The 27,825-nt window shown below is 34.8% G+C and overlaps 1 protein-coding gene across 3 annotated transcripts in view; it reads left to right on the top strand.

The window, feature by feature from the left end:
• The window catches only part of LOC131663375 (matrix metalloproteinase-14), an 860,133-nt gene that overhangs the window by 488,208 nt on the left and 344,100 nt on the right, over positions 1-27,825 (top strand). For all 3 annotated transcript variants that reach the window (XM_058933752.1, XM_058933771.1, XM_058933761.1), the window contains one exon: positions 2,848-3,150. In XM_058933752.1, coding sequence (XP_058789735.1) covers positions 2,848-3,150 — 303 coding nt within the window. The remainder of the gene's footprint in view (positions 1-2,847; positions 3,151-27,825) is intronic.

The following is a 27,825-nucleotide window of genomic DNA, read 5'->3' as shown; positions in this document are numbered from 1 at the left end:
ACCAATTATTTTAAGAAAAAGCAACTCATAAACTCAATTCTTCCAAAGTTAGGTCTATTAGCCTACATTTGGTTGGGTAAGGGTGGCTTATGGGGGTTTGGTGGGTTAGAGTCAGGTTGGTTAGTTGAGGTAGCTCGCTCAGGCGTAGGATTAAATTATTTCAGGAAATAACAAACGACTTAACTCGTGTTTCCCAGGGTTCGGAGGTTTAGCCTGCTTGTGTTTCCGTAACGGTGGTTTATAAGGGTGGGGGTTAGATAGGTTTGGGGTAGGTGGATAAGAGGTATGTGATTCAGCTGGAATAACTCGCTTATGGTGTAAAATTCAATTATTTGAAGAAATAACAAACGACTAAAGTTGCTTTTCCCAGGATTCGGTGGGTTAGCCTGCATGTGGTTCGGTAAGGGTGGTTTATGGGGGTTTGGTGGGTTAGAGGCAGATTGGTTAGTTGAGGTAGCTCGCTAATGCATAGGATTAAATTATTTCAAGAAAAAACAAACGACTAAACTTGTTTATCCCAGCTTTAGGTGAATTAACCTGCTGATAGTTTGACGGGGGTGGTTTTTAGGGGGTGAAACACCTCTTAAACGTATTTTTTTTTAATCCGAAAACACATCAATTTAATTTTGGTATTTTTTCATTATCAGTGCGATTTTTAAGTCACTCGAGCTGATTTACAATATTACATGTCGTAAAACAGTACAAAAAATAGTGTATTTACCTGTATAGCGGATACAGGTAACTATGTATAGCGGATTGAATATTCGTAAACTTTAAAAAAAAAAGCTTTTATGCAAAGTAAAAGCATTAATATTTGAATGGCAGTGCTGTTTAATTACTCTTAAATTCGATAATTGTAACCTACAACATCGATATCCTTGCACATGCCATATGCGCATACTTTGGAAGTTAGCTATTTCAAATTTGCTTAAATACTTGATTTCAATCAACGATATGTCAATGAAAAAACAAGATATCTCAAACCCTAAAAATGAATTTTAAAGGGTAAAAGTTGACCTTTCAGATGGTTTTTCCTATTTTCAGTAAAAAATTTTCCACGATATTACGGGACTTTTAATTATACTAAAAAACCGACTTTTTTGCCTCTTTGGGTTAAGGTATCCAAAAAAACCTGACATAACGGGCAAATTCTAACTCTAGAGTCGAATTCTACCTGAAAAATTACTTCAGAAATGACCTTCAGTTGGCCAACAATAAACCATGCAGATCTGTGTAATTAACCACACAAAACAATGTTGCTTTTAATAATATTTAGCACTTTTGCACACTGTATGCTAAAAATGAGGTATCACGGAAGCTAGATTGATCAGTCCGGTTAACAACTACCGAACTTCAAAATACCTGAGATAACAGTAAAAATCGTAAATTTGGCAGATGAAGACGGTCTTCCACCGTCTAAAAAAATGAGTCTAAAAAGCTAAAGATGAATTTGATGATGAAAAGCCAATCATGTCTATAGTTGTTTCCTTAAAATCGCCACTCAATGATGGTAGCTAGTATGTTGATTTCAGCGTTCTTTTTGAACATAGGGTTATGGTTTAGTTCAAATGTCTAGTAACCAAACGTGACGGCAGTATCGATAGGAGAGCAGCAAGAAAAGCCGTAACCAGGAGGCTGTCACCGGATTGCGAAGGTTTCTATAAGCCCGTATTTATCTCTCTTTACCTCTCTCTAACATGTGTGTGGTCAAGCAATTTTGCTCGTCTCCACGTCGATCGTAACAGCTGGTCACGTGTTCGTTGGACTAAGAGGAAAAAGTTTCACCCAGAAACCTGCCGTTAATTCTATTAATGCGATTGGATACCCAAATTACGTCTAATCCATTATTGAATTTTATATTCGTGTCTTTCATTTTTTTTGTACTTTTTTTTCTTATTGAAAGTAAGTGTTATTTAACGAAATAATTATTAAAATTACATCGGATAGCCAATATCATAATCCAAAGGAAGTTCGGCAGTTATTTGTCTATGTAAATGTCATTAGTTCTAGATACTTATTTTTTTGATTTAATCAATTATGTTATAAAACGGTTTATAATACATTATTATTTATAATACACTAAAGATTATATAAAAAAATATTTTCCAGGAATAACTACATTAACAATAATTTTACCTCAATGAAGCAAAAGTACAAAACGCACAATGTTACAGAAATGTAATAAATTACATAACTTTTTCATTAACAATTCAATTGTATGCAAATTAATTATATTACATCTGTGGAAAAATGTGTCATGTTTCATAAAAATATTTTAAAAATTGTAGAAATACCAGATGCTAAGATATACTCGTATGCAAACAAATTATCATTTTTCATAATTCCTTATTAACTTGAACAAAGTAATACATTAAAATATTTTACTAGATATAAACCATTTAAATACAATAAATTGAAAAAATAGACAAATTATATACGTAATATCTGAATTATTGAATTTTAAAATCACCCAAATTCAGAACAATGACGCACGTAGAAAAAGACAATAGATTGGCAATTAATAAAAATATAATAAACTTTTTACTAAATATTTCCTATCTATACGATTGAAATGCCTCACATATATTACTAGGCAGACTAAATAGGTATACCAAATTAAAACAGGTGACTACAAAACATACAATTTCCAGGCGCTAAGGTATTTGCAGAAAATTATGTGCAAATATATTTTATTAGTAATTACTCAAAACCGAATAAAAATTCAACTATAACATAATTATTAACGAAAACAATGCTTTCTCTTCCTAAGTTAAAAAAAACAAACAAGAATACACACGCATACACATTCACGTTTGCTTTATTTATATATTTATTTATCATCAATAGGTACATATAGAGGTTCGATTTGAAAGAGGCGAACATGGAGATGGTGATCCTTTCGATGGCCCTGGAGGTACCTTGGCTCATGCTTACTTTCCCGTTTACGGTGGAGATGCACATTTTGATGATTCCGAGCACTGGACGATAAATAGTTTTAGAGGAACAAATTTATTTCAAGTAGCAGCACACGAGTTTGGACATTCTCTCGGTCTTAGTCACAGCGATGTTAGATCAGCATTAATGGCGCCTTTTTATAGAGGATATGATCCAAACTTCATGTTGGATAGTGATGATATTCAAGGCATACAGGTATGTATATACATATATATACATATACATAGACATAAAAAAATTTACAACTAACCCTCTCATTTCTTTTTTTTTAAATATAAGTTCTTTCTATGTTATTATTTCTATGTTATTTATTATTTCTCAATGTTTAAATCTGTTTTCTTCTCACTTAATTATACTTCACTGTACTATCTTGCTCCATTACCTTCCACTATTCTCTACTCTTGAAATTAGAATTAACGTTTTTTTTTGACTGTATGCTTTATTTTATTTTAAGCAAGGGATAATGTCTGTCTATGATATTTATTGCTGGTGACAAATATTTAGTAATAAATAAGCGAGATTAATCAGCTTGAAACTTTATTTAAGTTTTGGAAGCAATGCTGAACATAGTTGACTGTAGTATTCATATTTAAATTTAAACTCTTTATTGACCAAACAAACGGTGATAAACTTTTAAATTCGCATTAAGAACTAAATAATAGAAAGGAGAGAGATTAACAAGGAACTAATTCGTTCCACATGTACTTATTAGAAAACTTTATTTACGAGATCGTTTTTATTACACTATGTTTATTTAGAATTTATTTTATGTTTTAAGATAATAAGTCAATCTTATTGCTATATAAAATATGTACATGAGATTTGAAAGTATACTCCAGTAAGTATTCTATCTTTAAAAAATGGGTTAAGATTTATTCATGTATTCATTAATGCATGTTTTTTGAGTCTGCTGGATCTGATAGTTATTTTAGCAAGATTTTTGATAAGTTTTTTTAGGTGGTTTTGTAGTCTGGTAGTATATTTGTTGTAAAATTTTTTTATTTTATTTTTAACTATTGAAACTTTTAGATCATATAGCATCATAAAGAATTAAAAACAATAAATAAGTTCTAAACTGATTTCTCAAGTAGTCAAGTTATTAAAGGCTAAGGAAAAGTACTCCTTGTCCATCAAATTATTATTAAGAAATCAGACAATGTTCATATACGGAAATCGTTCATTTATAGTTCCTTTTCATTGAAATCAATAGTGGTTTATATATATGGCTGAAAAATTGTAGATCCGCTTTCCTATTTTAGCTATTGTCATGTAAATGGATATATAGCATTTCAAATTGTTATGTTAATATCACCTATTATTTATTATTTTGTTCGTACTCTCATGGTCTGTCGCGTTAATGAGTAAGAATTCGTTTTAACTTTGAAAATATTCATGAATATTGAGTTTGAAATAAAATTATAAATGAAATATCTATGATTGTTTGAATTAGGCTTAAGGAAAGATAGACTTTACCCTAGTTTCTTATGGTGCGAAGTGTCCCATAAGCAGAGCTTAAGTCTCTCTTGTAAAAAAGGATGTAATTCAGCCCAAGTTTCTCATAGCGCGAAATATTCTATGTGTCGAGCGTAAATTACAATAGGAAAGGAAAGAATTGCTTAATTAATCACTTGAGAGTGTGACGGGTGAGGCAATCGTTGAGATTGCTCACCCTGTTTGCCTCTCTCTCTCTTCCGCTTGCCTTTCCCTTCGCCTTTGTCACATCGATATCTTGTTGATTCGGACCAAGTATCGACGCTCGATGTGGCTTTGTTTCAGGTTTAGTTCCTGATCGGCGTCTGTGGTTGGAGCCGTGTGAGAAAAGGAGATATATATATATATAGAGAGAGAGAAATAGTGTCGCCGGCGTGACTCGCACGTGTGTACGTAGCCGGCGGCGCTCGGCTGATTTTTGATGTTGAAGAAAGGGGCGGGAATACCGCGAGGAATGAGAGCGCACGGGCAGTACTGGTCAGGCTAGCGTCGTGAGCTATAAGAAGGAGTGATCCAAGCATTCATCGGTCTTCCTTTGTTGTCGAAAAGAAGCGAGAGGGCTACGAGAGGCAACCAGCCCTTCCTAGACTCTCCTGAAAGTCCGAGAGGACGTGCAGTCACAGCGAAAGGGACGTCGAGGAGCGGCAGAGCGACACCGGCTGAAGCTGATCGCCGGGTTTCCGACAACGCCCCTTTCCTAGGTCAGATAAGTAGTATAGCAATGTATGTTCCAGCACACCTGCGGGGGGTCCGTAACTCTTTGGCCCCCCCTGACTTAACCCTTTTTGTTAATAATTATTATTATTATTATTTTTAACAATTATTATTAACAATATTCGTGGGGGGTCCCTGGTTTAACCCATTGATTGGCCTAACCCTTCCATGTTGATTATTATTAATGTTAATAATTGTTTATAATTTTTGAGGATGATTTCTAGGGCTCCTAGTCCCTAGTGCTCCTAGTCCCTAGGGATCCTATACCTAGTGCTTTCAGTCTAATTAAATTTAAATTTATTTTTTTTAAAGTTACAAATATATATTATTGACAATTTACTTGCTACATTGAAAATGAAACGAGTAGAAAATAGCTACGATTTTTGAAAAAAATGAAGAGACAGACCGGAGAATCGAACCGGAGTCCTCTGGGTTGGCAGGCTAGCGCTCTACCACTAGAGCCAATGCCACATATACCTTAGAGGATGCATATTGTGTATATTAGCTACACACGCATACATTTGGTATAGGGCCTGAGCGTGCGGGGGGGAGGCATGCTGTCTATAGTTCTAACTTCAGGATGCTCTAGCTCTGACTCAGCGTGGACCACAGCGTGTGGAGGAGGACGGGAGCGCATACTGTCTCTAGTTTTTGCCTGATGGGGATGCGCTACTATAGTAGTAGTAAACGTATGCTCTCTCTCTCTAGCTCTGACTCAGCGTGGACTACAGAGCGAGGAGAAGGGGAGCGCACGAGCAGCTATGCTTACTAACTACCCTCTTATCTTAAGTTAATTATGTCTATCATAAATGTAGATCACAGCTGGTTTGAGGGTGATCAAGCTTCTCCACTACTTTCAGAAAGAGAGGGCATCTATGCTTACTACCTTCCCTCTTATCTTATGTTGCCTATGACTATCACAAATGCAGATTATAGACAGTTTAAGGATGATCAAACAAACTCATTAGCATGGACGCGTGACCATCTGCGTTAAATACGTTTTTTGCGGATGACCATAAAGTCACCGGCACGTCGCTCAAGATTTATGAAGTTTTTTAGAAATTGGCAAACTTTCTAGCACACATGGGAAGGGAAAGGGCACACCAAACGTCCTATCTCATTCAAAGAAAGTCTACGTTTGTCTGTAGCGTTACGTATATTGTAGAAAAATTGTACCTAATAATAGTGTACGAGGGTGGTCCGATAAGTACTTAGCCTCACTGCCCGATGGCGCCACTCTCGCAAAAGAAATATTCTGTCACGTAGTAAAACCTTTTCAATAGTTACTATCAAGATTTTAGCCGGATCGGAGTTGTAGTTTATTTTTGAGAGCGCGTGAAAGCAAGTGTGTCCGTTGATTTTTGAAAAATGTAAAAAGAGCAGTATCGGTCGGTGATTCGGTTCTTGTTTTTGGAAGGGAAATCGCGCAGCGAAATCAAAAAGCGCTTGGATGCGGTGTACGGTGACGCTTCTCCTTCGATGGCAACCGTCAAAAATTGGTTTAACAAGTTTCAACGTGGTCGCACGTCGATTTTTGAAGAGCCACGTCCAGGTGCTCCGAAAACGGCTACCACGGAGAATAACGTGACAAAAATTCACCATCTTGTATTGGCAGATCGACGATTGAAGGTGCGCAAGATAGCTAAGATCGTAGGCATCTCAAAAGACCGCGTGGGTCATGTCCTGCATGAAATTTTAGGCATGAGAAAGCTGTCGGCGCGATGGGTGCCGCGTTTGCTTACTCCGGACAACAAGCGCAACCGTGAAACAACTTCAGAGCAATGTCTGACGCTGTTTAAGCGCAATCAGAAGGAGTTTCTGCGTCGTTTCGTGACAGTCGACGAAACATGGATCCACTGGTATACACCAGAGACCAAGGAACAGTCGAAACAGTGGACTTTACCCGGCGAAAGTGCTCTGAAGAAGGCGAAGACTGCCCCATTGGCCGGAAAGGTGATGGACACCGTTTTCTGGGATTCACAAGGTGTGATCTACATCGACTACCTGGAGAGGGGCAAAACGGTCACAGGGCTGTACTATGCCAAATTATTGGGCCGCAATTGCAGAAAAAGCGGCCCCATTTGGCAAAGAAAAAAGTGCTCTTCCACCATGACAACGCACCGGCTCACACCTCTGCCGTCGCCATGGCCAAATTGGTCAAATTAGGCTACGAACTGCTGCTCCATCCACCGTATTCTCCAGATTTAGCCCCGTGCGACTTCTTTTTGTTTCGAAACTTGAAAAAGTCATTCACTGGGCAGAAATTTGAGTCGAATGAGGAGGTAATAGCTGCCACGGAAGCCTACTTTTCAGACCTCGAGGAAACGTATTTTTCAGACGGGTTAAAGAAGTTGAAGCATCGCTGGGCCAAGTATATCGAACTAAAAGGAGACTATGTTGAAAAATAAAACGCCACTTTTCCAAAATTTTCATTTTTCTTTTGTAGGCTAAGTACTTATCGGACCACCCTCGTAAGTGTTCGGTAGGATTTTCGTTGTTCAGTCTTAAAGGAAACTTCGAGCTGTTCACAGTAAAGTGCTGATTGTTTATTATTTAAACATTAGTAAGTTTTCATATTTTTATAAAATTTATTTAATAATAAAGATAAAACAAACTATGGAGAATATTATTAAAGCGTGCGAGTTTTTAGAAACTGTGAGAATAATTTTTAAATAATTTAAAAATAATTAAAATAACTTTTAGAATTTTTTTTAATAATAATATTATTATTCATATTCAGCTTACTAATCCTACCGTTCAGGCTGTAGTAAGAGAGCCGTTATATCGGCTATTAATTCTAATATTAATAACTATAAGTATTTTTTCTCATTATATATTTATTTATTTATCTATTTATTTATTATCATTTATTTTTCAGTTGCAAAGATTTGTAGATAAGAGCAGTCCTCAAGCACTGCAAATCCGGGAGATAAAGGCGATTATCCAACAAGTAAGTATTATTATAAAATTATATCAATTTATATTTTTTATTAATATTTAATTCTCTTTTTCAGTGGATCAAGGAAATCATTGCAGCCAGAATGATAGCGCACCAAGTCGCGTATCAAATTGACAAGATTGTTAATGATTGCGTGAATGCGAAGTCGGAACAACGTAAACGTGCGGACGCTAAGAGGAACTAGCAAAAATCCGCTCGATTGGAAGGGAAACGGAAAGCCGACTTAGCTAAAGCGGAACAAGACGAACTTGCTGCGCAAGTTAAGCGAAGGCTTTTCAGCATAAACGAGATTGCTGCACCATCAACAACCGCCATGGTGTATCAAGATAATGTACCATCTTCGAGGATGTTAACATCATCTGCGTCGGTGACATTATCATCATCGTGAGCAACGTCGAGGTCAACATCACCAGCGACGTCAATAGCAACCTCATCTACAGCAACATCCGCAGGCTGTCAAAGAGACGATGCACAAATCGATATACCACTCGATTGAACTACTACTGTAAGTAATTACATTATAGAAATAATTAATAAATATAAATTAAAAATAATAATTAAAAAATTTTTTTTACAGAAAAAAATTCCGTTGGTGAAGAACGTCGAGTGTGTTCGACGGAAAGTGATTTTGATTCCGGCCCAACCAACAGTGAGGAAGTCGACTCACCCCTCGAAGGTCGTCGGATCAAGAAAATTTAAATAATAATAATAATAATATTAAAAAAGAAAAAAAACTGTATTTTTAATTTTGTAAAATTTATAAAAAAAAAGTAATTAAATAAACTAAATTAAAAAATTAATAATGTATTAATTTACTTAGGATCTACCAGTGGGCCCTTCGACAAACTGCCCCACCCCCTTTTCATTCATCTACTCCACGCACCTACCCATACACCTACTCCACCCACCTCCCATTCACCTACTCCACCCACCTACCTATCTTCACCAACCCACCCACCAACATTCGCCTACAGAGGTTGGTAAGGTAGGATGCTGTAGAAGTTGGTAGGGTATTTAGTAAGCTATATGATGGTCTCTCTCATTCTGCTTCTATAGTAGGGAGCATAGTAAGCTTATGCTGGCTAAGTTTTGGCCGTCGGAGAGGGGTAGCTTGCTAGGTGCGTACGCCGTTTAGTGTGGATGCTTCTCTCTCTCTCTCTCTCTCTCCCTATGATTATAGGTAGTTTGTATTAAATTCTAACAATATATATATATATTTTATTTTCTTTTATTATTGAACAGCATCGTGTACATTGATGTCTTGTTAATTTCAAACTAATTTTTTAACATCACCACTAATTGGATTATATTGTACAATACGATCGTGTAATATTAAACAGTAGGCTGCAGTATCTTCAGGAACATCGGTTCGATTTTCAAATTCTAGGCGAATATCGACTGGGGCGCTTTTTAATGTTTCATTTTGTTTGGTACAGTCTATAACTATTAACGCCACTTTATTAATGAAATCCTTTTTATTGAGTAACGGCTCATTTTCTTTACCATAGTAAGCATTTTGGAAATTAGTATACATATCGTAGCGAACAGCAAACTGATTTTGATTGATATTTAAATTGAGATTTTCATACGGATAGCATTGAGAATTGAGGAATAGCTTCATATTACTAATATTACAATGATTAAAATTACTAGAATTAACACTCGCTGAACTTTTACGTTTAGTTTGAAAAGCTAAAATAATAAAGCGAGGCTTTTCCAATTGATTAGAAGTCTTAACACTCCAAATATGCTTTGATGTACGAGGTAATTTTGGATACTCATACATTTCCCAAGTACGATAACTCATAGTAATTGCACGATCTCGTCCAATCTGATTAAGTAATTTGATTTTTTCTTTGTCTCTAACCATCACATATGTCATCAACCATTCAACCTTAGTTAAAGTAATTTTTTATATTTCTGAACCAGTAGGATTCTTAAAATAGCATTCAAATTATCTTTTGATCTTGAAAGAATAAGTTCATGCTTGACATTGACTACAATTTTTCGATAATCTTTAGCAAAGCCCAGTAACATACTGAGAGGGATAGTCACATCAAAAAAACCTAGAGCGTTATATATTAAAACTTGATTGTTATCGCCATTCCATCCGGTATTTTCAGTGATAGAGCTTTGATATGGATTGAGTGAAAGCCAATTTTTCATGAGGCTCGTTAATCCTACATTTTTCACTTTATCCCTTTCAATAGCATTTATTTCATATCAAATTACTCGATTAAATAACAAAAAGAGTTGTTGACTAATAACGTTTTCTCCACTGGCGTTTTACCGTCCGACTTGGTCATCCGACCACAAATATGAATCATAATGCGTGATGAAAACAGAGATAAATCTTGATGTTGAATTGGTATATGAATTTCATCGCTATTATTGAAATATGATAATGAATAAGACTGATGCGCACGAACTTCATAATGCGTTATAGACTCATCGAAAGCGATACCTGAATAAATGTCTAGAATTCCGTCCATTTTGTTGTTGTACATAGCACACTAATATGCAAAATATTTTGTTCCGTGATTTTCGACGACATTTAGTCTCAGATTTATCAAGAACTGAATGTTCTGAGGTGTGAGCGGTCTGATAGCTCGCTGTTGACTGGTTGTTGATTGATATTTTTGTCTCTTAATATAACCTCGACCGGTCTTTATATTGTAAATGATACCCATTACTAAGATATGGTCTTTATATGTACTCGCACTGTGATGACTTCTCTTCGAAAGTTAACTAGGTTTCCGTCTTGATCAACTATACGAATTTGAAAATGATCAATGCTCCTCACAGCGACTTGAAGGTAAATGACTTGAGAGAGAACTTCTATAATCTTATATCCAGGTGGGACTGCTAGGAAAAATTCATATATAGTATGTACTTTGCGATCGTTTATGTAAGAGTCTGTAGTAATATTACACTCTACACGTAAAGCGTTGACTTTGAGAATAGTGACGGGTAAGTCAGAACTATGTGTTTCGTTTTCAACGAGCGTACGTCTAGTGAAGCCTAAAATTGATCCAATAAAATCTTCTGGTTCAAAATGTATTTTTTGACTGCACTGAATGACACTACGTAAAGTATTATTATTTGGTTTCAGGCTTATATAGTATACCTTTAGATGCTAATGTTTCTTTGAGAAAGCTTTCAATATCTTCTATTTCGTAGCTACAGTCGGTAAAGTGATAGCTTCTTGACCTTTAATGTAAAACTTATTATAACCAACGTCAACGTTTCGTATTGAGATAAATGTTAATAGCTCAACTAGATTAAGAACGTATTTTTTGTTTGGTTTCAATTCGATCGGTGTAAAATAATATGTTTCGAGTACGGATGATGTTCCCGAGAGATTCAATGTCAGTGTATTCTCCATGACAGATTCATGTTAAATGATAGTCATTCTTTGAATGAGTATTTTATATACTAGTCGTCTTTTCTATAGTTTGTTTAAAAGAAATTTGAGTCAAAGATGGCCGCAATTATATGTATTAAAATCTTGATATCTAATATAATTATACATAATTCTATTAACTTTGAGATAAAGCAATAGATCTATAGGTGGTTGTAGATTACCAAAACTATCAAAATACATAACCTCATCACCTTTCTTTTTGTATGTTACTCAATGAGTACCTGGTCCACGTTTATCATCTAAATTTACAATAGCTGCCTCTTTATATCGTGGTCCATCAGCTGGCAGAGCATTACGCATGAAAACACCTCGAAAATTTGTAATTTTTAGTATTTTAGCATATTTTCTTATATCATGATCTGTCAGTGCTCGATTAGGTAAAGTTATTTCGAGCTTTTTTTTTTAAACCTTTTCCACTTGAATATGGTTTCAAATGAAGACCATAACCTTTTACGATATGGTTTCAAATAAAGTCCTTTACCAATAGCAATAGCTTCCATAGTTTTATTATGTCTATGAGCTTCGTTCAATTGATTTTGAGCGGCCTTAGCACTGTTAACGGCTTTTGCTATTGAAGCAGCTCCTCCAGCTAGAGCTCCAGTGGCGCTTAAAGAAGCAAATAATGGAATTAAAAAAGGAATCGCTCCACCAACTTTACTGGGAATAGGTAAAATACGGGGTATATTTATTTTACTTCTACCGCCAGCCTTTTTCACAGCTTCATTGGCTCCTTTTTTAGCCGAACGAATAACTACAAGAGCTCTATTGTTAGGCACACTACTTTTCGAGACCGTCTTAATAATTTTATTCAATGTAACTGACGGCTTTTTGATTTTTCTACATTTCTTTCGTGCTTGACATTTTTTAAATCCTCTACCTTGTTTCTTACTACCTTTCTTCATAGCAACACCCATACCAAGCTTACTTTTAACTTTCATAATGTTGGCTACAGTGAAGGCAGCTGCTTTCTCACCAAAACTGCTATCTTTACGAGGGTGGTCCGATAAGTACTTAGCCTCACCGCCCGATGGTGCCACTCTCGCAAAAAAAAAATATTCTATGACGTATTACAACCTTTTCGATGGTTACTGTCAAGATTTCAGCCAGATCGGAGTTGTATTTTATTTTTGAGAGCGTGTGAAAGCAAGTGTGTCCGTTGACTAGTGAAGCTAATGTTACTACGCTTACAAGTATGATAAATGATCTTATAAAATCATTGGATACAATAAGATTAGAATTAGCAAAGCATCAAGTAGTTATTAATTAGTTAGAAGAAGATAATATTAATAATAATAATAATAAGGAGAAAGAAAGAAATATTGGACCGTCTGACTTTTGTAAATCAATTCTAAAAATAGATTAAAATGAAACATCAAATAGTGGAGAAGGAAGTGGATACTACTGGTGATGATTCTTCTAACAGAATGACGTTTTCCGAGCTCTTCTCTCTCTCTTATGACCTTTACCCAACTACTACCCTTTTTTCTAGCCGCCACAACCGCCTCCCTCGACTTGCTACTTCTTCCACCTCCACTTGCTGCTTTTTCCACCTCCACTTAGATTTTTAGTTTGTTAAGTGTATATACTATACAATGATTTTTTAGTATAGGTTCAAGAATATGATTCATCATTATTATACGTTTTTTAAATAGTGCTCGCGATATTATACTACTTAGTTGCATAATACGACGTTGGAAGCGTTCTCGATCTCGTACAAGCTGCTCCCACACTCCTTTCCTTGAGTCTTTGTCTTTAATAGGAAAATGATGAATTTGAATATTATACGAGAACCATACGTACTTCGAAGCACGAATGCTCTTCTTGTTTCTTCTAATAGGCGCCATGATGAATCACAAGAGGATAGTCTTGCTATAGCTATTTCTTCTCACTGAATGATGGTAAAGCAATCTATGCATCCTTCTTATAAATATATTAAAACTCGAATGACTGCCCTCTATCGGAAGTTAAGGTTAATTATAGGAATAGTGAGAGCCTCAACCTTCGCTCTCACCTGTGAGGTACTTCCTTTCGAATCGTCGCTCATGAGTCACCTTTACATTGAGATAAAATTCATTGGAAAGGGCTACATTATGAACTTTTTTTTTACCTTTCCACAAAAGGAAATAAGAGGATAATTAAATAAAGGAAAAAAAGACTATTTAATTAGATATATTTTTTTTATTATTCATAGTGCAGCTATTTACATTAGTATTATAATACATTTAATTATTATTCGTTGAAGATACAATTATGTTTAAATTCGAAGTTTGAACCGACAATATGGTAAATAAATAACTCCTCCTTCTCACTAGTCTGATATAGGTTTTTCAACATTTCTTTATCTTTTTCGAGTACTATATTAACCCTTCTGGGCAGGAACACATCAAATTCCTCATCTATTGTAATAACAACGCTAAATCCATATTTCGTTGTTAATGATCTAACTTTAGTAAATTGATATAATGTATTCGATGTAAGTTGGAACATCGCCTTCCGAGGAAGGGAAGTCGTCTTGGAAATTTTATTTATTGCTGAGAAATCCATTCTGTAAAATAAAAAATCAAAGAATTAATTTTTTATTTATTTATTACTAAGGTATTAATAAACTAAAATTATTTAAATATCTTACTTGTTTCAATAGTTAGTGGAAGATGTATTAGAGGTTGAGGTAAGACTGTTGCTTGAGTGAGAGCTGAGCAACTGTTTCGAACAAGAGTGAGCTCTTAGTTTTATAAGTGGCATCCCCACTCTTAAAACTCAAGCCGCCGTCGCCGCTTCCCTCTCTTTCAGTCTCCCCTCTCTCATGATTCTTCATCTAAAACCATTCTCCCACTCTGTAGACTCAGGTATCCATTGTTTCTCCCTCTCCATTACTAGTCATCAGCGCCATCTAGTAACTGTCGAAGGAGTAGAATTCTTTCGTTAGTGCTGTCGTCTAGAATTATTTTCTTCAATTCTGGATCTTTTCATATTACTATTTTCTTCTATCACTTCGTCTTCTTCTCTATACCTCTTTCTTCGTAGCTGTTCAACTCTTTCTTTCATTTCAGCAATTTCGAGAGTTTTATAATGCCCCCATGGAAATGTGTCCGGATTATTATCAAAAATACCACGTTTATCATCATGAGGGCTTAGTGCTATCTTTTCCTCTCTCTCTCTGTTATTACTTGATGTAATTTAGATCGAATATTACATTGAGCACGTTTAATAATTTCCATTTCGTTTAAACACTTTCGATAATCTTAGTGAGTTATTGTATTTTTTACTGTATGTTTTTTCACTTCTTTTGCCTTTATCAAGGAATCCTTATTTATTATTTCGATACTGTATAGTTTACTTTGTAACCCACTGTACTCCCTCATAATAGCAGCATTGCACTCATCCTTCATAACACCAAGAACTTTTTTGGTAACTAGAGGCATTCAAAATTGATTATCAGCAGGATAGTCCGATGTGTCAAATTTATCAATGTCTACTTTCACGATCTCATACATATCGACATCTTGAATTTCATAAATGAGGCTGTCAGTATCAGTATAAAGTAATTTACATTTTTCACCAATTCGTTGCTTCATGTAACCATAATGAAAGTCAAAGACTAATGTTTTTGAAAGACCTAATACACATAGACCGATGTATATAGGTTTTTTAATACTGATAGTTGTCCTAGATAATTGAATAGCAGCTAAATTTTCATGAAAGATGGAACTACTATGGAAATTTGGTTGGGAAATTCGAGCTTCAGCGCCATATCTACCACCCCATTAATTGATCAGTTTGACATCTTTTCGTTTTCTTTCGTCTTCCGTCGTTTTTCCATATACTGCATTAATCATAAGCTTGTAAAATAATTTTTCAAACTCATTTTTAGCTTGCTTTCTTTTTTTAGTATTTAAATTAACATATGGTTTGAGCCTTTGTTTTTGTTTGAATTTTAGCGCTCTATAGTATATATCTTTTTGAATTTTAGTCCATATTTGAGAGCTTGTTTTAACGCTGTATAATGAATAACGTATCGTTCTTTAACATAAAGCGTTGTCAAAAGTTTTTTTTTTTATCCGGGTGGTTTAGATTGTTCGGGACAAAGAGGTAGATTTTTATGATCATCATGCAGCTCTTGTGGATACTCTAGATCTACTTCTAAAATATAGCCTACGTCGCTATCATCAGAGATATTGAAAAAATTTGACATATCCACATGTGAAACCCATTTAAAGCCCTTAAATGGTAGTGATTGAGTCATAGCTCAACCATAAAGGTTGTTTACGTCATAATACATTAAAATTTTGTTTGGCTCATCCTTATTGAATTCTTCACCCATATATTTATTGTTTGCTTTTGAAAATCTATTGCAGCATTGACTAATACCTCCACGAATACCTTTTTGAATGAATAAAACCATATCTATATCTTTTAATAGTTCAAGCTTCATATTTGTATATTTTAACATCGCGCCCGATGTTAATCCAGGGGTAGTGTAATAATGAGCAGGATCGAGATCATATGCATTCTTACAGGTTGATCGAAAATTTTCAAAAATATCAGCTAGTAAAAGTACATCAGTTTTTAGATAGAGATCAGAATACATTCCTAAATCTATTTTCTTCCAAATCCTACCGAAAATATTCCGTGCGTTTTAAGCATGATTATATTCTTCAGTAGGAATATCACTATCTGTCAATCGACTATGAAATTTTTCAGTAGACGGTAACTCTGTCTTAGTTAGTCTATTTAAATTTTGGATGTATTCATATGGGAAAACTCCTTTTCTTTTGAGTAAATTAATCTGTTTTAAAGTGTACTTATCTTTCTGAAATTCTCTCTGTACAATATCTAGCTAAGGTAAATAATATGCTAATTTATCTAGTGATGTAGGCATAAATCAAAAGGAATCAATGAAACGAAAGCTAATTCGACTGTTTGCAAATTCTTTTGTGAAGGATATGTATCGCTCCTTGTTTTCAGCGAGAACAGAGATCTTTCCTTCAAATTCTGAGTTAGTAGCAATTTCTGTTATAATAAAATGTGAGTCATAGCCTGTAAAGTTATGAAATACGACTGGTATGAAAGCAGCATTTTTATAATTCAAATTGCAATGATTGTGAGCTGCACCTCTAAATTTTCCTGCTAAATGACAATGATCACGAACTCGTTTTTGGTTATCTTGAAAATAATGGTTGCAAATATGACGTCTTCTTGCCGTTTTGAATGCCTGTTCATTAATAAATGATAAATCCATTTTTATTGCATTATTATATATCTTTTCGAACTCAATCACTAGGGACTTCAATTGCTTTATAAACCATAATGCTGGTGATTCGTCTTCATTTAATTTATTTCTATATGACTTATATATCGACTTACTATCATCATAACGGCATTTTACATATGATCCAATGCTATAGGCTTTATGTTCTTGGGAACTATATCTCTTAACATTGAGATTTCTATTCAGATCTTCTATAGGTTTTAACAGACATTCAAAATCGACGTATATAATAATTGGATCATCCTCTTTATGCTTAAAATTTTCAAATTCTAAAGAAGCATTGTCAGGTAAATTAATCCGACACTTATTTATTTTGGAACAGTCAACTTCATGAGATTTCAAATTTTCCTCGTTAGTAAAATAATGAAGGCAACGTTCGCAAAGATAAATTTTTTCATTATATAGAGTAACTTGTCTGTGAAGGAGAGCAGAAAAATTTTTAATCCATACGTAGTGAGTTTCTAATTTGAATTTTTCATCATCTATTGATATTCATGATCTATTAGTATCATTTTCATCAAAATATTCGTTTTGTATTAATAGTAAGTTCACATGTTTAGTTTGTTTTAATTTCGTTACATAGAACGGTGAGACTTCATATTTCGATTCATATTTTTTAAGTATATATAAATTTACACGTATATATATTATTCAAGTTGCAAAGTGCGCCACTGCTATGCCCCCTGCGAGTTAATAAAGGGTCCTTTTCCGGTGAAGGAAGCCGGCGCTGACTTCCACGGGAGCGAACCTACCGCGATGCCGGGTAAGGTGAACAGAAAGAATCGGTATGAATACAATGAGGCGATCCCTTTAATTTACGCCAACGAAAGTACATCTACGAATATAAGTACAAAGGGAATAAGTAAGGAGCGCGTTCGCTCAATCCTCCAAACGCAACAGCAGGCGGCGGCTAGGAGCGCGATCGCTCAACTATCATACGCGGCTAATATATAATATTTAGGAGCGGATTCGCTCAACTAATGATCGCGACAAGTCAATTCGCGGCGTCGTACCGGGCGAGAGCTGGTACGTGAGAGAGAGTCGCGGAATAGAGATGTAACAAACCCACCGGGTGGCTCCTCCCGCGGCTCGCTGGTGGAGAGCCGGCGACGGCGGAATCGCAGTCCAGCCGGCAGTGGGGCTCGCTGGATCACCGGCGGCGGCTGGTTGGCAGCTGACGGCCGGGATCGGCTCCTCGATCGTCTTATGGTGATCGCCGGGAAGGCTGCTCAAACCGCAGCCGGATACTTGCCACACAAAGACGTACTCTTGTCCTCGGGTTTCTCTCTCCTGGCGCGTGTTCTAACTTCTCTCGCGCCGTGACCTCATTAGCGTACGGTCACTCTCCAACTGTCCTCAATCTCTCCCGCTCTCTTAATTCTCGCGGCGCGAGCCGCGCTTTCCGCGTTCTCGCCCATTCCTCTTCCTCTCTCGCTCTCTCTCACGCTCTTCGCGCTCTCGCTCCTTCTCGCACCGTCTTCTCCGCCGGCCGCGCTCTCCCCTCTCCAGGCCCTGCAACGATACGAGCGCGTGAATGCTATGTCAACCATAGCCATACTCGGCCGCTACATCCGTGCGAGGAGAGTGCCGCGCACAGGGCTAGCGAACATCGCTATCAGCCCTGTCACAAAGTTTTCAAATTTAGGTATACTTTTTGTTTTTACAGGGAAGCTTATACCGTGAAAATTCAGTTCATTCTCATAGGGCTTATACTTAATTACTCTGTTTGGATTTTTTTCAACTGGATGAAGGCATGAAAGTATAGCCCATTTAACACATTCATTGTCTTTATTTTTAACATTAATACAGGCTCTTTTATTATATATGCTTGACGGTAATGGTATATATGAGCATGGTTTAAATGGATTATACTTATTTATATTAATAGTGAGACCAACAATAGTTTTTAACGACCAGCCTGAGTCTCTTTCTTGAAATTCTTCAATTTGTTTAAGTATAATATCTTTAACGTTATTTGAAAACCATCTATCAAGATCAGTAGTCTTATAAATGCAAACATTTTCTGTACTGAAATACTTGATTTGAATATCTTCTTCTTGATTTTTCTTTATGATAAATTGTGATTCCATTTCTGTATTTAGTTTTAAGTTATTATTATTTATATTAAGTTATTATTATTATGGATAGCAAGAAATTGAGGTATTTTAATTTGTAAAAGTTGATTTGCTTCAACTAGAAATGTTTTTATATCTAAATGATGTTGATTAACTATACAGACTGTACTAATTCGATTTTCAAAGGCTGAATGAATTGGCCTCCAAACAACTCCATCTCCTAGAATTTCATCCTGAATAGCTGTTAATGGATGTATACTTCCACCAACTTTTATAGTTTTACTTAAATTGACTTCGATAGAATTTAAATGACAAGCCCAAGTTTGACATCTTTGTCGAATTGCTCTACTTAAATCAGATCGTTTCATAAATTCATTAATTGTAATTATTTCAGTAATTGTTAGATTTCTCTATCTTATACAATCGTCTATATCTAAATCGACCGAATGATTATAAGCTTTCCATAAATTTTTAATTGTTTCTTCAAAATAGGAGATAGAAGTCATGTTGTTAGTTATCTAATTTTTATTGTCTTGTAGAGTCACTTGTCTATAGTTGTATAAAGGATTATTATCATAAAAGGATGGAAAAGGTAGTGAACAGCTCTAAAATGAACTTGTTCTCAGTTGGTAATTAATATTGATTTGTTTAAAAAATCAATAAAGATTCAACTAACCACTGAGGAACTACTTGTAAATGGAGTAAGGTAAGGCAAGCTTAGCTGGCAGGCTGTTTCAAGAGACTGCGCTCTTTTGCTAGGCCGAAGCGATTTTAAAGGTTAAGTGAGGCCACTGCCAGCAAACTGAGGGCCTATAAAGTGAGGGCGCTGTAGGTAGTATATGGAAGGGATAACTCAAACGAAAGAGTGTCGGTGAATCGACTGTAGCACCATCTAACTTATTAATTTAGTATTAAAGGGTTTATATATAGATCTTCAGAATAAAAATATAGTCATTATTGTTTTGAGATACGATTCAGCTCACATATCATAGAGAATAATTGGATTTATACTCTAAGATGGACTATATTTTAGATATTTAAGGCTTTCAGAGTCCTAATAATATTTTTATTTGTAAAGAGTTTGCCTATTTACCAGTATGTTCTAATACTTCACCTACAGTACTACTTTTTAAACCTCCATATCATTAGCTCAAACTGCCTATTGAATATCAAAGTGTTAATAAGTGGTTGGAATTACATCATCATGGTATTTATTTTTTATTATCGTTAATTAACATTGATTTTATTTGAAATATTTAATATAATTAATTTTATAGGTATATTATGGAGAAATGGAATACCAAAAATAGAAAAAAATATTTACCATATAATTTTTTAAATTGTACTATTCGTAGTTATTTACATAATTGTAGAAATATTTATGTGAAAGGTTTACAAAAGAAACAATGGCTCAAAAAAATTATTCCTGAAAAGTAGGTTCAAATAATATACAATAGTACAAAATTCTAAATTCGAATTTAATTAGTTTTTTTTTAATTACAGAAATATTCTAGATATCGAAACTAAAATGAGATGTCCGCGATTGACAGATTTAAGTCTTAAATTTAAACCATCATGCTTATATCATAGTCCAAATCGTGAGAATATAGTATGTGCTGCGGTAAATACCCAAAAGATACACGATTGGATAATGGAAAGACAAAAACAAGCAAAATCAAAAGGGATCGATACAGTCGAAAGATTTACAGATGACTATAATTCATATAAAAATCCAACTGAATATTTAAAAATAGCTATGTCAGACACTGAACATAAAGATTATAGACAGAGTGTACTCTACTCAATGTATAATTGAAAATAATAAATATTCAATAAATAATAAAATGTGTACTTATTTAAATAATAAAATAATCATAAGGATTGCAAGAAAGGACGAACGGATGGGAATAATTTCTCTCCTAGCAGAGATGTTTAGGAGGAACATCTCAAGGAGTTGTCAGTCGAGCGACTGCACTCGTAGTCTCTAGCATTCTCACGAAAACAGTTCCCTTCGTGGAGAGAGCACGCATTGACTATAGATAGCATACGCTCCCCTCCGCGCACCATGGTCCACGCTTACCTAGAGCGTAAGAGAGACAGAGAGAGAGAGAGAGCGCGCACGTTTACTACTACGATAATAGCGCATCCCCATCAGTCCAGAACTATAGTCAAAATGCGTTCCCCTCCTCCTCCGCATGCTGTAGTCCACGCTGAGTTAGAGCTAGAGAGAGGGAGAGAGAGAGAGAGAGAGAGAGAGCACGCGTCCTCAAGTTAGAACTATAGACAGCATGCTCCCCCCCCCGCACGCTCAGGCCCTATACCAAATATATGCGTGTGTAGCTAATATACACAATATGCATCCTCTAAGGTATATGCGGCATTAGCTCTAGTGGTAGAGCGCTAGCCTGCCAACCCAGAGGACTCCGGTTCGAAATCCCAAATCGAATTCAAGGAGATGGAGTTAATTATCGAGAAATTAATTCTGTCTTTCGAATACGCATTATTACTGCAGTCATCGTTAATCAATAACACAGAGGCATAAAATCTTTCTTAAAATCAGTAAATGAACTTTTGCAAACTCAAATACCAAAATATCTTGCTATGCATAATTCTCTAAAGATAAATATAAAAATATCAGCTCATTTTATTATTAAAAAAGACAATGTAGAAATTATTTAAATCAAGTATTTCAATACAAAGAATGTTTCCATTCATAAAATGTCCAATCTAAAAGTATGGTTTAGGAACCGTATCGAAGATGTTATATTCAAGTATATTCAAAAATTTCAAAATAGAGAATTAGGTTGTTCAATCAAAAATATCATTGGAATTGATATTAATATAAATAAATATAATTCTCTCAAAGCTGGCTTATACATTCCATTAACAAATCAAATAGCTGATAAAAGAGCATGTGTTAAAGTTTATAATACTGACAATGAATTTTTCAAATGCTTGCCATCTTCATTCAGTTAAATGTCATAGTGAAAGAATTAGCAATTATCTATCTTATGCAGATGAATTGAAATTCGATGGCATAAGTTTTCCTGTACAGATTAAAAGTATTCCTAAATTTGAACGAATGAATTGTATTTCTATAAATTTATATATACTTAAAAAATATGGATAAAAATTCGAAATCTCACCTTGTTATATAACAAAGGCAAAGCAAACTAAGCATGTAAATTTTCTTTTACTGTAAAGGGATTACATTGATAAAAATTTTTATAGTCCAACTGACAATGAAAATTTCAAATTAAAATTTAACTATGTGTGGATTAAAAATTTATCTGCTCTAGTTCGTAGTCAATTAACAAAACATACTAAAAGAATTTATTTATATGAACGTTGCCTCTACTATTTCAATGATGAGGAAAAACTAAAAATCCATAACATAGACTGCTTGAATATAAATAAATGTAGAGTTGATTTACCTGTTCATTCTATTCTTAAATTTAAACATAACAATCGACAAGAAATGATACCATTTATTATATACATTGATTTTGCTTCTTAAAATCATTAGAAAATGGGCAAGCCTTTAAAAAGTAAAAAAGTGCTTTTAGTGTTGATATTTATGTAAAATAAACTTATGATTCTAAGTTTATATTGAAGTCATACAGAAAAATTACAAAAGATGGAGAATCACCAGCACAATGGCTAATAAAACAATTCAAGATATTGCAAGTTCAGACGCAAGAAGTATATAAAAATGCTATAGAAATGAATTAATAAAATTTTTCAAAATGGCTAAAGTATATCACAGAATATTTTCAATGTAGACAAAAAAGAGATTGCTGTTATTTGACAGGTAGATTCAGAGGGGTAACCTACAGTTATTGTAATTTGAACTACAAGATCCCTCATTATATACCTGTTATCTTTTATAATCTTGCTGGCTATGACTCTGATTTTATTGTAACTGAAATTACTACTAACCCATACATTGAAGGACAAGTATGTGTTATAGATGAAAATAAGTAGGGATGTATATAATTTACAGAAGAATTTCAGAAAAGTACTATTAGTTTTTGCTTTATTAATTCGTTTCATTTTCTGCCATCATCTTATAACGAATTTAATTCATTCGTTATGTCTCTCTCTTCCCACGCATGCATGTACACAATTCATATACTTATACTATATTTGAATTCACATTATATTATACAGCAGCCTGCAGCTGCCGACAACGTCGAAGTGTAAGGTAAGAGAGAGAGCCCGGCATGTCTATTAACGAGCCTATAAGCAGGGAGAGTCGCGTTCGCATGTATGCGTGTATGCGTGTGGTCGCGCTGCCGAAAAGCGCGATGAAAGAGTGAGGACGCCTCCCGCGGTAATTGACTGGCGGACGTAACACGGGCGACACGTGCTTGAGCGCGCGCTAAAGGATTTGCCTTTTTGGCGGATTCGGACTTCCGACCCGGCATTGCCTTAGATTATTCGCGAGTGCGTGCAGTGGTGCGACACCTTGACACGACGGTGTGTGCGTGCAAGGACGTAGTGCTAGGTAGCCCACATTTCGTCACCACTGCAACAGGCGTCCGGGAACGCTGTTCAGCGAGCGAGCGTTTACCGCACGGAGGGCCTGGCCATTGACGCCTCATTGTAAGTACCGGCTCGATTAGCTCTCTCTCGCTTGCCTGCTCGCTTCTCTCTCTCTCGTTACCGATTTACTACTGTACGCTTTCTCCTAAATAATTTATATAAATTATCTTTATCCTTCGTATTCTCTGCGTTTCTTTGACCGTGGCATTAGTAACTGATTAAGCCGAGCTGTCAATCAATTTATCCTCTCGATTATAACGACGAGTTAGTTAAAACCCCGTTATAATCTCTAGAAAAGTTAGCTTCATACTCATCCAAGTTTAATATTTTAGAGTATGGATTTGATAAAGACGAATATAGCAAATAGACTTGCCCGAAAGAAAAGGCGTTTTTTCATATGAGTATATTAATAGTTTAGGTAGATTAAAGTAGACAGTGCTACCTTCTATTAAAGATTTTTTATAGCCAATTTTTATAGCATCTCTGAGGCTGACTATCAGCATGCGCAAAATGTGTAGAATGCTTTTAATATTAAATATTTAGAATAGTATTCTAATTTATATCTTAATAAAGATGTACTACTCTTAGCTCATATCTTCGAGAATTTCCGTAAAGCTTGTATGGATACATATCATCTTGATGCAACACACTATTACACAATACCGGGATTATCATGGGATGCTTATGTTAATGTGCACAAGTATTGAATTAGAACTTTTAACTGATATTGATATGGTATTATTCATTCAAAAAGAAATGCGAAGAGGTAATAACCAATGTTGTAATCGATATTCGAAAGCTAATCAGAATATAATAAGAAAGAAGATAATAAGGAAGAGCAGAATAAGATATTGATGTATTTTAATGCCAATAACCTACACAAGCTCTACTATATGAAAAGTTCCAGTGAGTCTCTGAAGTCAAAGAGTTAGATTTTTATATTTCTAATAATAATGAGGTTAATTTATATAATATTTCTAATGATAATGATAATGATATAATATTTTTAATAATAATTTTAGAAATAGATCTAGAGTATTCCGTAGAACTACATGACGAAACATAAAGACTTTCCTTATCCTGAGCATGGTACACCTTGCGGATCAAAACAGAAAAAATTTCTAATAACGCTTTACAATAAAGAATGTTACATAATTTATTACAGAGCGTTAAAGAAAGCTCTGAAATAAGGACTCAAACTGAAAAAGATAAGTAAAGCTTTAGAATTTCATCAAAAATCATGGCGCAAAACTTACGTTGATCTAAATACTGAAAAAAGAAAAAAGGCTAAAAATGAGTTTGAAAAATTATTCTACAAGCTCATGGTTAATTCAGTATATGGAAAAACTATGGAGGATGAAAGCAAGCGGAAAGATGTTAAATTAATTAACAAATGGGGTGGTAGATATGGAGCAGAAGCAAAGATTGCACAACTCAACTTTCATAGTAGCTCCATCTTTTATGAAAATTAAGAAGCAATACAATTAACATGTAGATCTAATTATATTAAAAAATTTATATATATCGCACTTTGTCTGCTTGATCTTTCAAAAACTATACTGTACGACTTCCACTATGGATATATAAAAGAAAGGGTAGATGATAAAGTTAAATTACTCTATTGAATGGAATCCAAAATTATAAGGCGTGAGTATTGCTCTATACGTAATGTACTACACCAATATCGTGATTGTGGCAAAACCCTGTCCCCAAAAAAAGGTTTAACATTTTGAATAAATCTGTTATTGCCGATTGGGGTAACTTATAATCTAATGAATACGTCAAAACAGCTAAAAGTATTTCACCTTTCGTTATATTTACTTGAGTATTGATAATATTTGTTGCATCGTTGTTTAATACGTCCTGTAATGGGTTTGGTGGAGCGATGGGATCCCGTTCTATTACAGGTTTTTCCAAAATGTACTGATAGTCGAGAAAATCATTATCGCTCGTGTACTCGTCATCTTGCTTCTGGAGGAACTATTCGCGTAAAATGTTTCCTTGACCCTTTAATATTATCATTACTATAAAATAGTAGTAAGGCATCTGGGCCTAATATACGAGGTATGGTCAATAAAAAGTATTACCATGAAGTTATGTACCGTTTACGAGAAGCAATACGAAAAAACGTCCGGAATTGTGGGAAAACAATTCATAAATTTTGCATCACGATAATGCACCTGCTCACTCATCTTTGCTTGTGTCGAACTTTTTGGCAAAAAACAAAACCCCAATTATGTCTCAGGCACCATATTCACCGAATATGGTCCCCTACGACTTTTTTCTGTTCCCAAAACTCAAGAACCCTATTAAAAGACAGAGATTTGGAATGATTGAGGAGATAAAGAACAAATCGCTGGAAGAACTCAAGGCTATACCAGAAAGTGCTTACCAGAAGTGCTTCGAGGATTTAGAAAAACGTTGATACTAGTGTATTACATTTGAAGGGGATTACTTTCAAGGGGACGCCATTTTAAAGGTAATAGCAAAAGCGTTGAGTAACGTGAAGATAACATTGTTTGTACTAGAATTAAGTTTTTTATGGTTAAAAAATGAACATAAAAAATTTCTTTTTTTTTTGCCCATATACAAATTTATTTATTTGCTACGCAAATTAGCAGATCATTAAAAATCCAAGCAAAATTAAAAGGTGGAATATTCCTCTTTAAAAAAAAAACGACAGAACTTATTTTCGATTTTTTTATACAGAGATATAGTTTAAAAAAAAAACATTTTTTTCATCAGCTCATATGTCGATTGCTATGCATTAAATAAAAAAAACTTTAAAGACAAGAGTTGTTTCTCTTTTGTCAAAAAATACAAAAATAAAGTGAAAACTAAGATCTGGAACAAATTTTATTTTTCATTTTGTCACGCTAGCCATTTTTTTATTTTTCATATTCTTTATTTTTTTTTATATTTAATTATGTTTAGTTTAGTTTAGTTTATTTATTTACAACTTATATGTTACATTACTTTACATCTCTTATATTACTATTTGTGTCTCGTATCCAGTTTGTGTAGATGATTATGTGTGTGTGTGTGTGTGTGCGCGCGCGTGCGCGTGTGTGTGTGTGTATATGTTGTGTAAATATGTGCCTTTGTAGGTGTGTCTGCAACTCTTGTGGCCCCGTCTTCTACGCCTGCCTGTTCCTCTTTTCTTCTCATTTTTCTTCTGATTACTCTTCTCTTCCTCTTTCTCTCTCCAAGATCTGCCTTTTTCTCTCTTCTGTTTTTCTCTTTCTTGCATATTTTCTTTTGCCTTTTCACCTTTGCCTTTCCTTTGCTCTCATTCTTGCTAATCATTTCCTCTATCTTTCTCCTTATTAAGGCATTGACACCTTTTTCTTGTTTCCTATTGCTCCCTCTGCCTTTCCTTTCCTCAACATCACTTATTTTTCCTTAGTATCTTGTAATTTGCCTTTTTCTTTCTCTTCGTCGAATCTTCTTCTTTTCCATTTTGCTCCGTCCTCCAATACTGCTTTCTCTCGCTTATGTAGTTGCTGTTACTTGTGTCTTGTGTGTGTGTGTGTGTGTGCATGAGTATGTTTATGATTGCGCGTATGTTTGTGTTTTGTGTGTGTGTGTATGTGTGTGTGTGTGTAGATGTGTCTGCGAGTCTTGCTTCTCTGTCTTCTGTTTCCGTCTCTCCTTAGGGTCTTGTAGCTTCGTCTTCTTGCTTTTCTTTTTCTTTCTTCTCTTCATTTCTTCTTCTTTTCCATTTCAACTCCATCATCCACGCTATCTTTTCTTTGCTTCCTATTATTATTTTTTCCCATTCTTCCTCTTCCATTCTGCTTTTTTCACATTTTTCTACCATGTGCTTCCAATTTTCTTCCTCTTTCATATACATTCTGCATCTCTTATTTTCTTCTTTTTCCCAATACTTGCTTCCTCTCGTTTCATTACCTAGCCTAAACCTTTCCCTTATTTGCAGGCCTTTTATTCTTCCCTCTCCTTGAATTTCCTTTAACCTATACCTTTTCATTTCTTCTTTCAGCTCTTTCCACTCGTTTATGTACATTGATTTTTCTAGCTTTTCTTCTAGTTCTTTTTCATCTTTTTTCTTCAGCTCATCTCTTATTTCTTCCCAAAACTCTTCCCTCATTTCATCTCCCTCTTCTCTCTCTCTGTAAATTTTACTTTTTTCCAGCCTTCCCTCTCTCTCCTCCTTCTTACCCTTTTTATATTTTTCATTTCTTTCCCTTTTCTTTAATTCTCTCCATGCTTCTTTTCTTATTGAGCCATCTATTTCTTCTCTTATTTTGTTTTCATACTTCATTGCTCTTTCTAATGCTGTTTCTTTCATTTCTTGTCTTCCTGTTTCCCATCGTATTAGGTAACTTGGCGTGTTTCTATCTAATCCTAAAATCCACTTTATGTATTTTAGTTG

The sequence above is a fragment of the Phymastichus coffea genome, unplaced genomic scaffold, assembly GCF_024137745.1.
Source record: "Phymastichus coffea isolate CEN01 unplaced genomic scaffold, Cenicafe_Pcof_1.1 PCOF00002, whole genome shotgun sequence".
In the NCBI taxonomy this organism is placed as follows: Eukaryota; Metazoa; Arthropoda; class Insecta; order Hymenoptera; family Eulophidae; genus Phymastichus; species Phymastichus coffea.
This window is presented reverse-complemented; position numbering and strand designations above follow the sequence as displayed.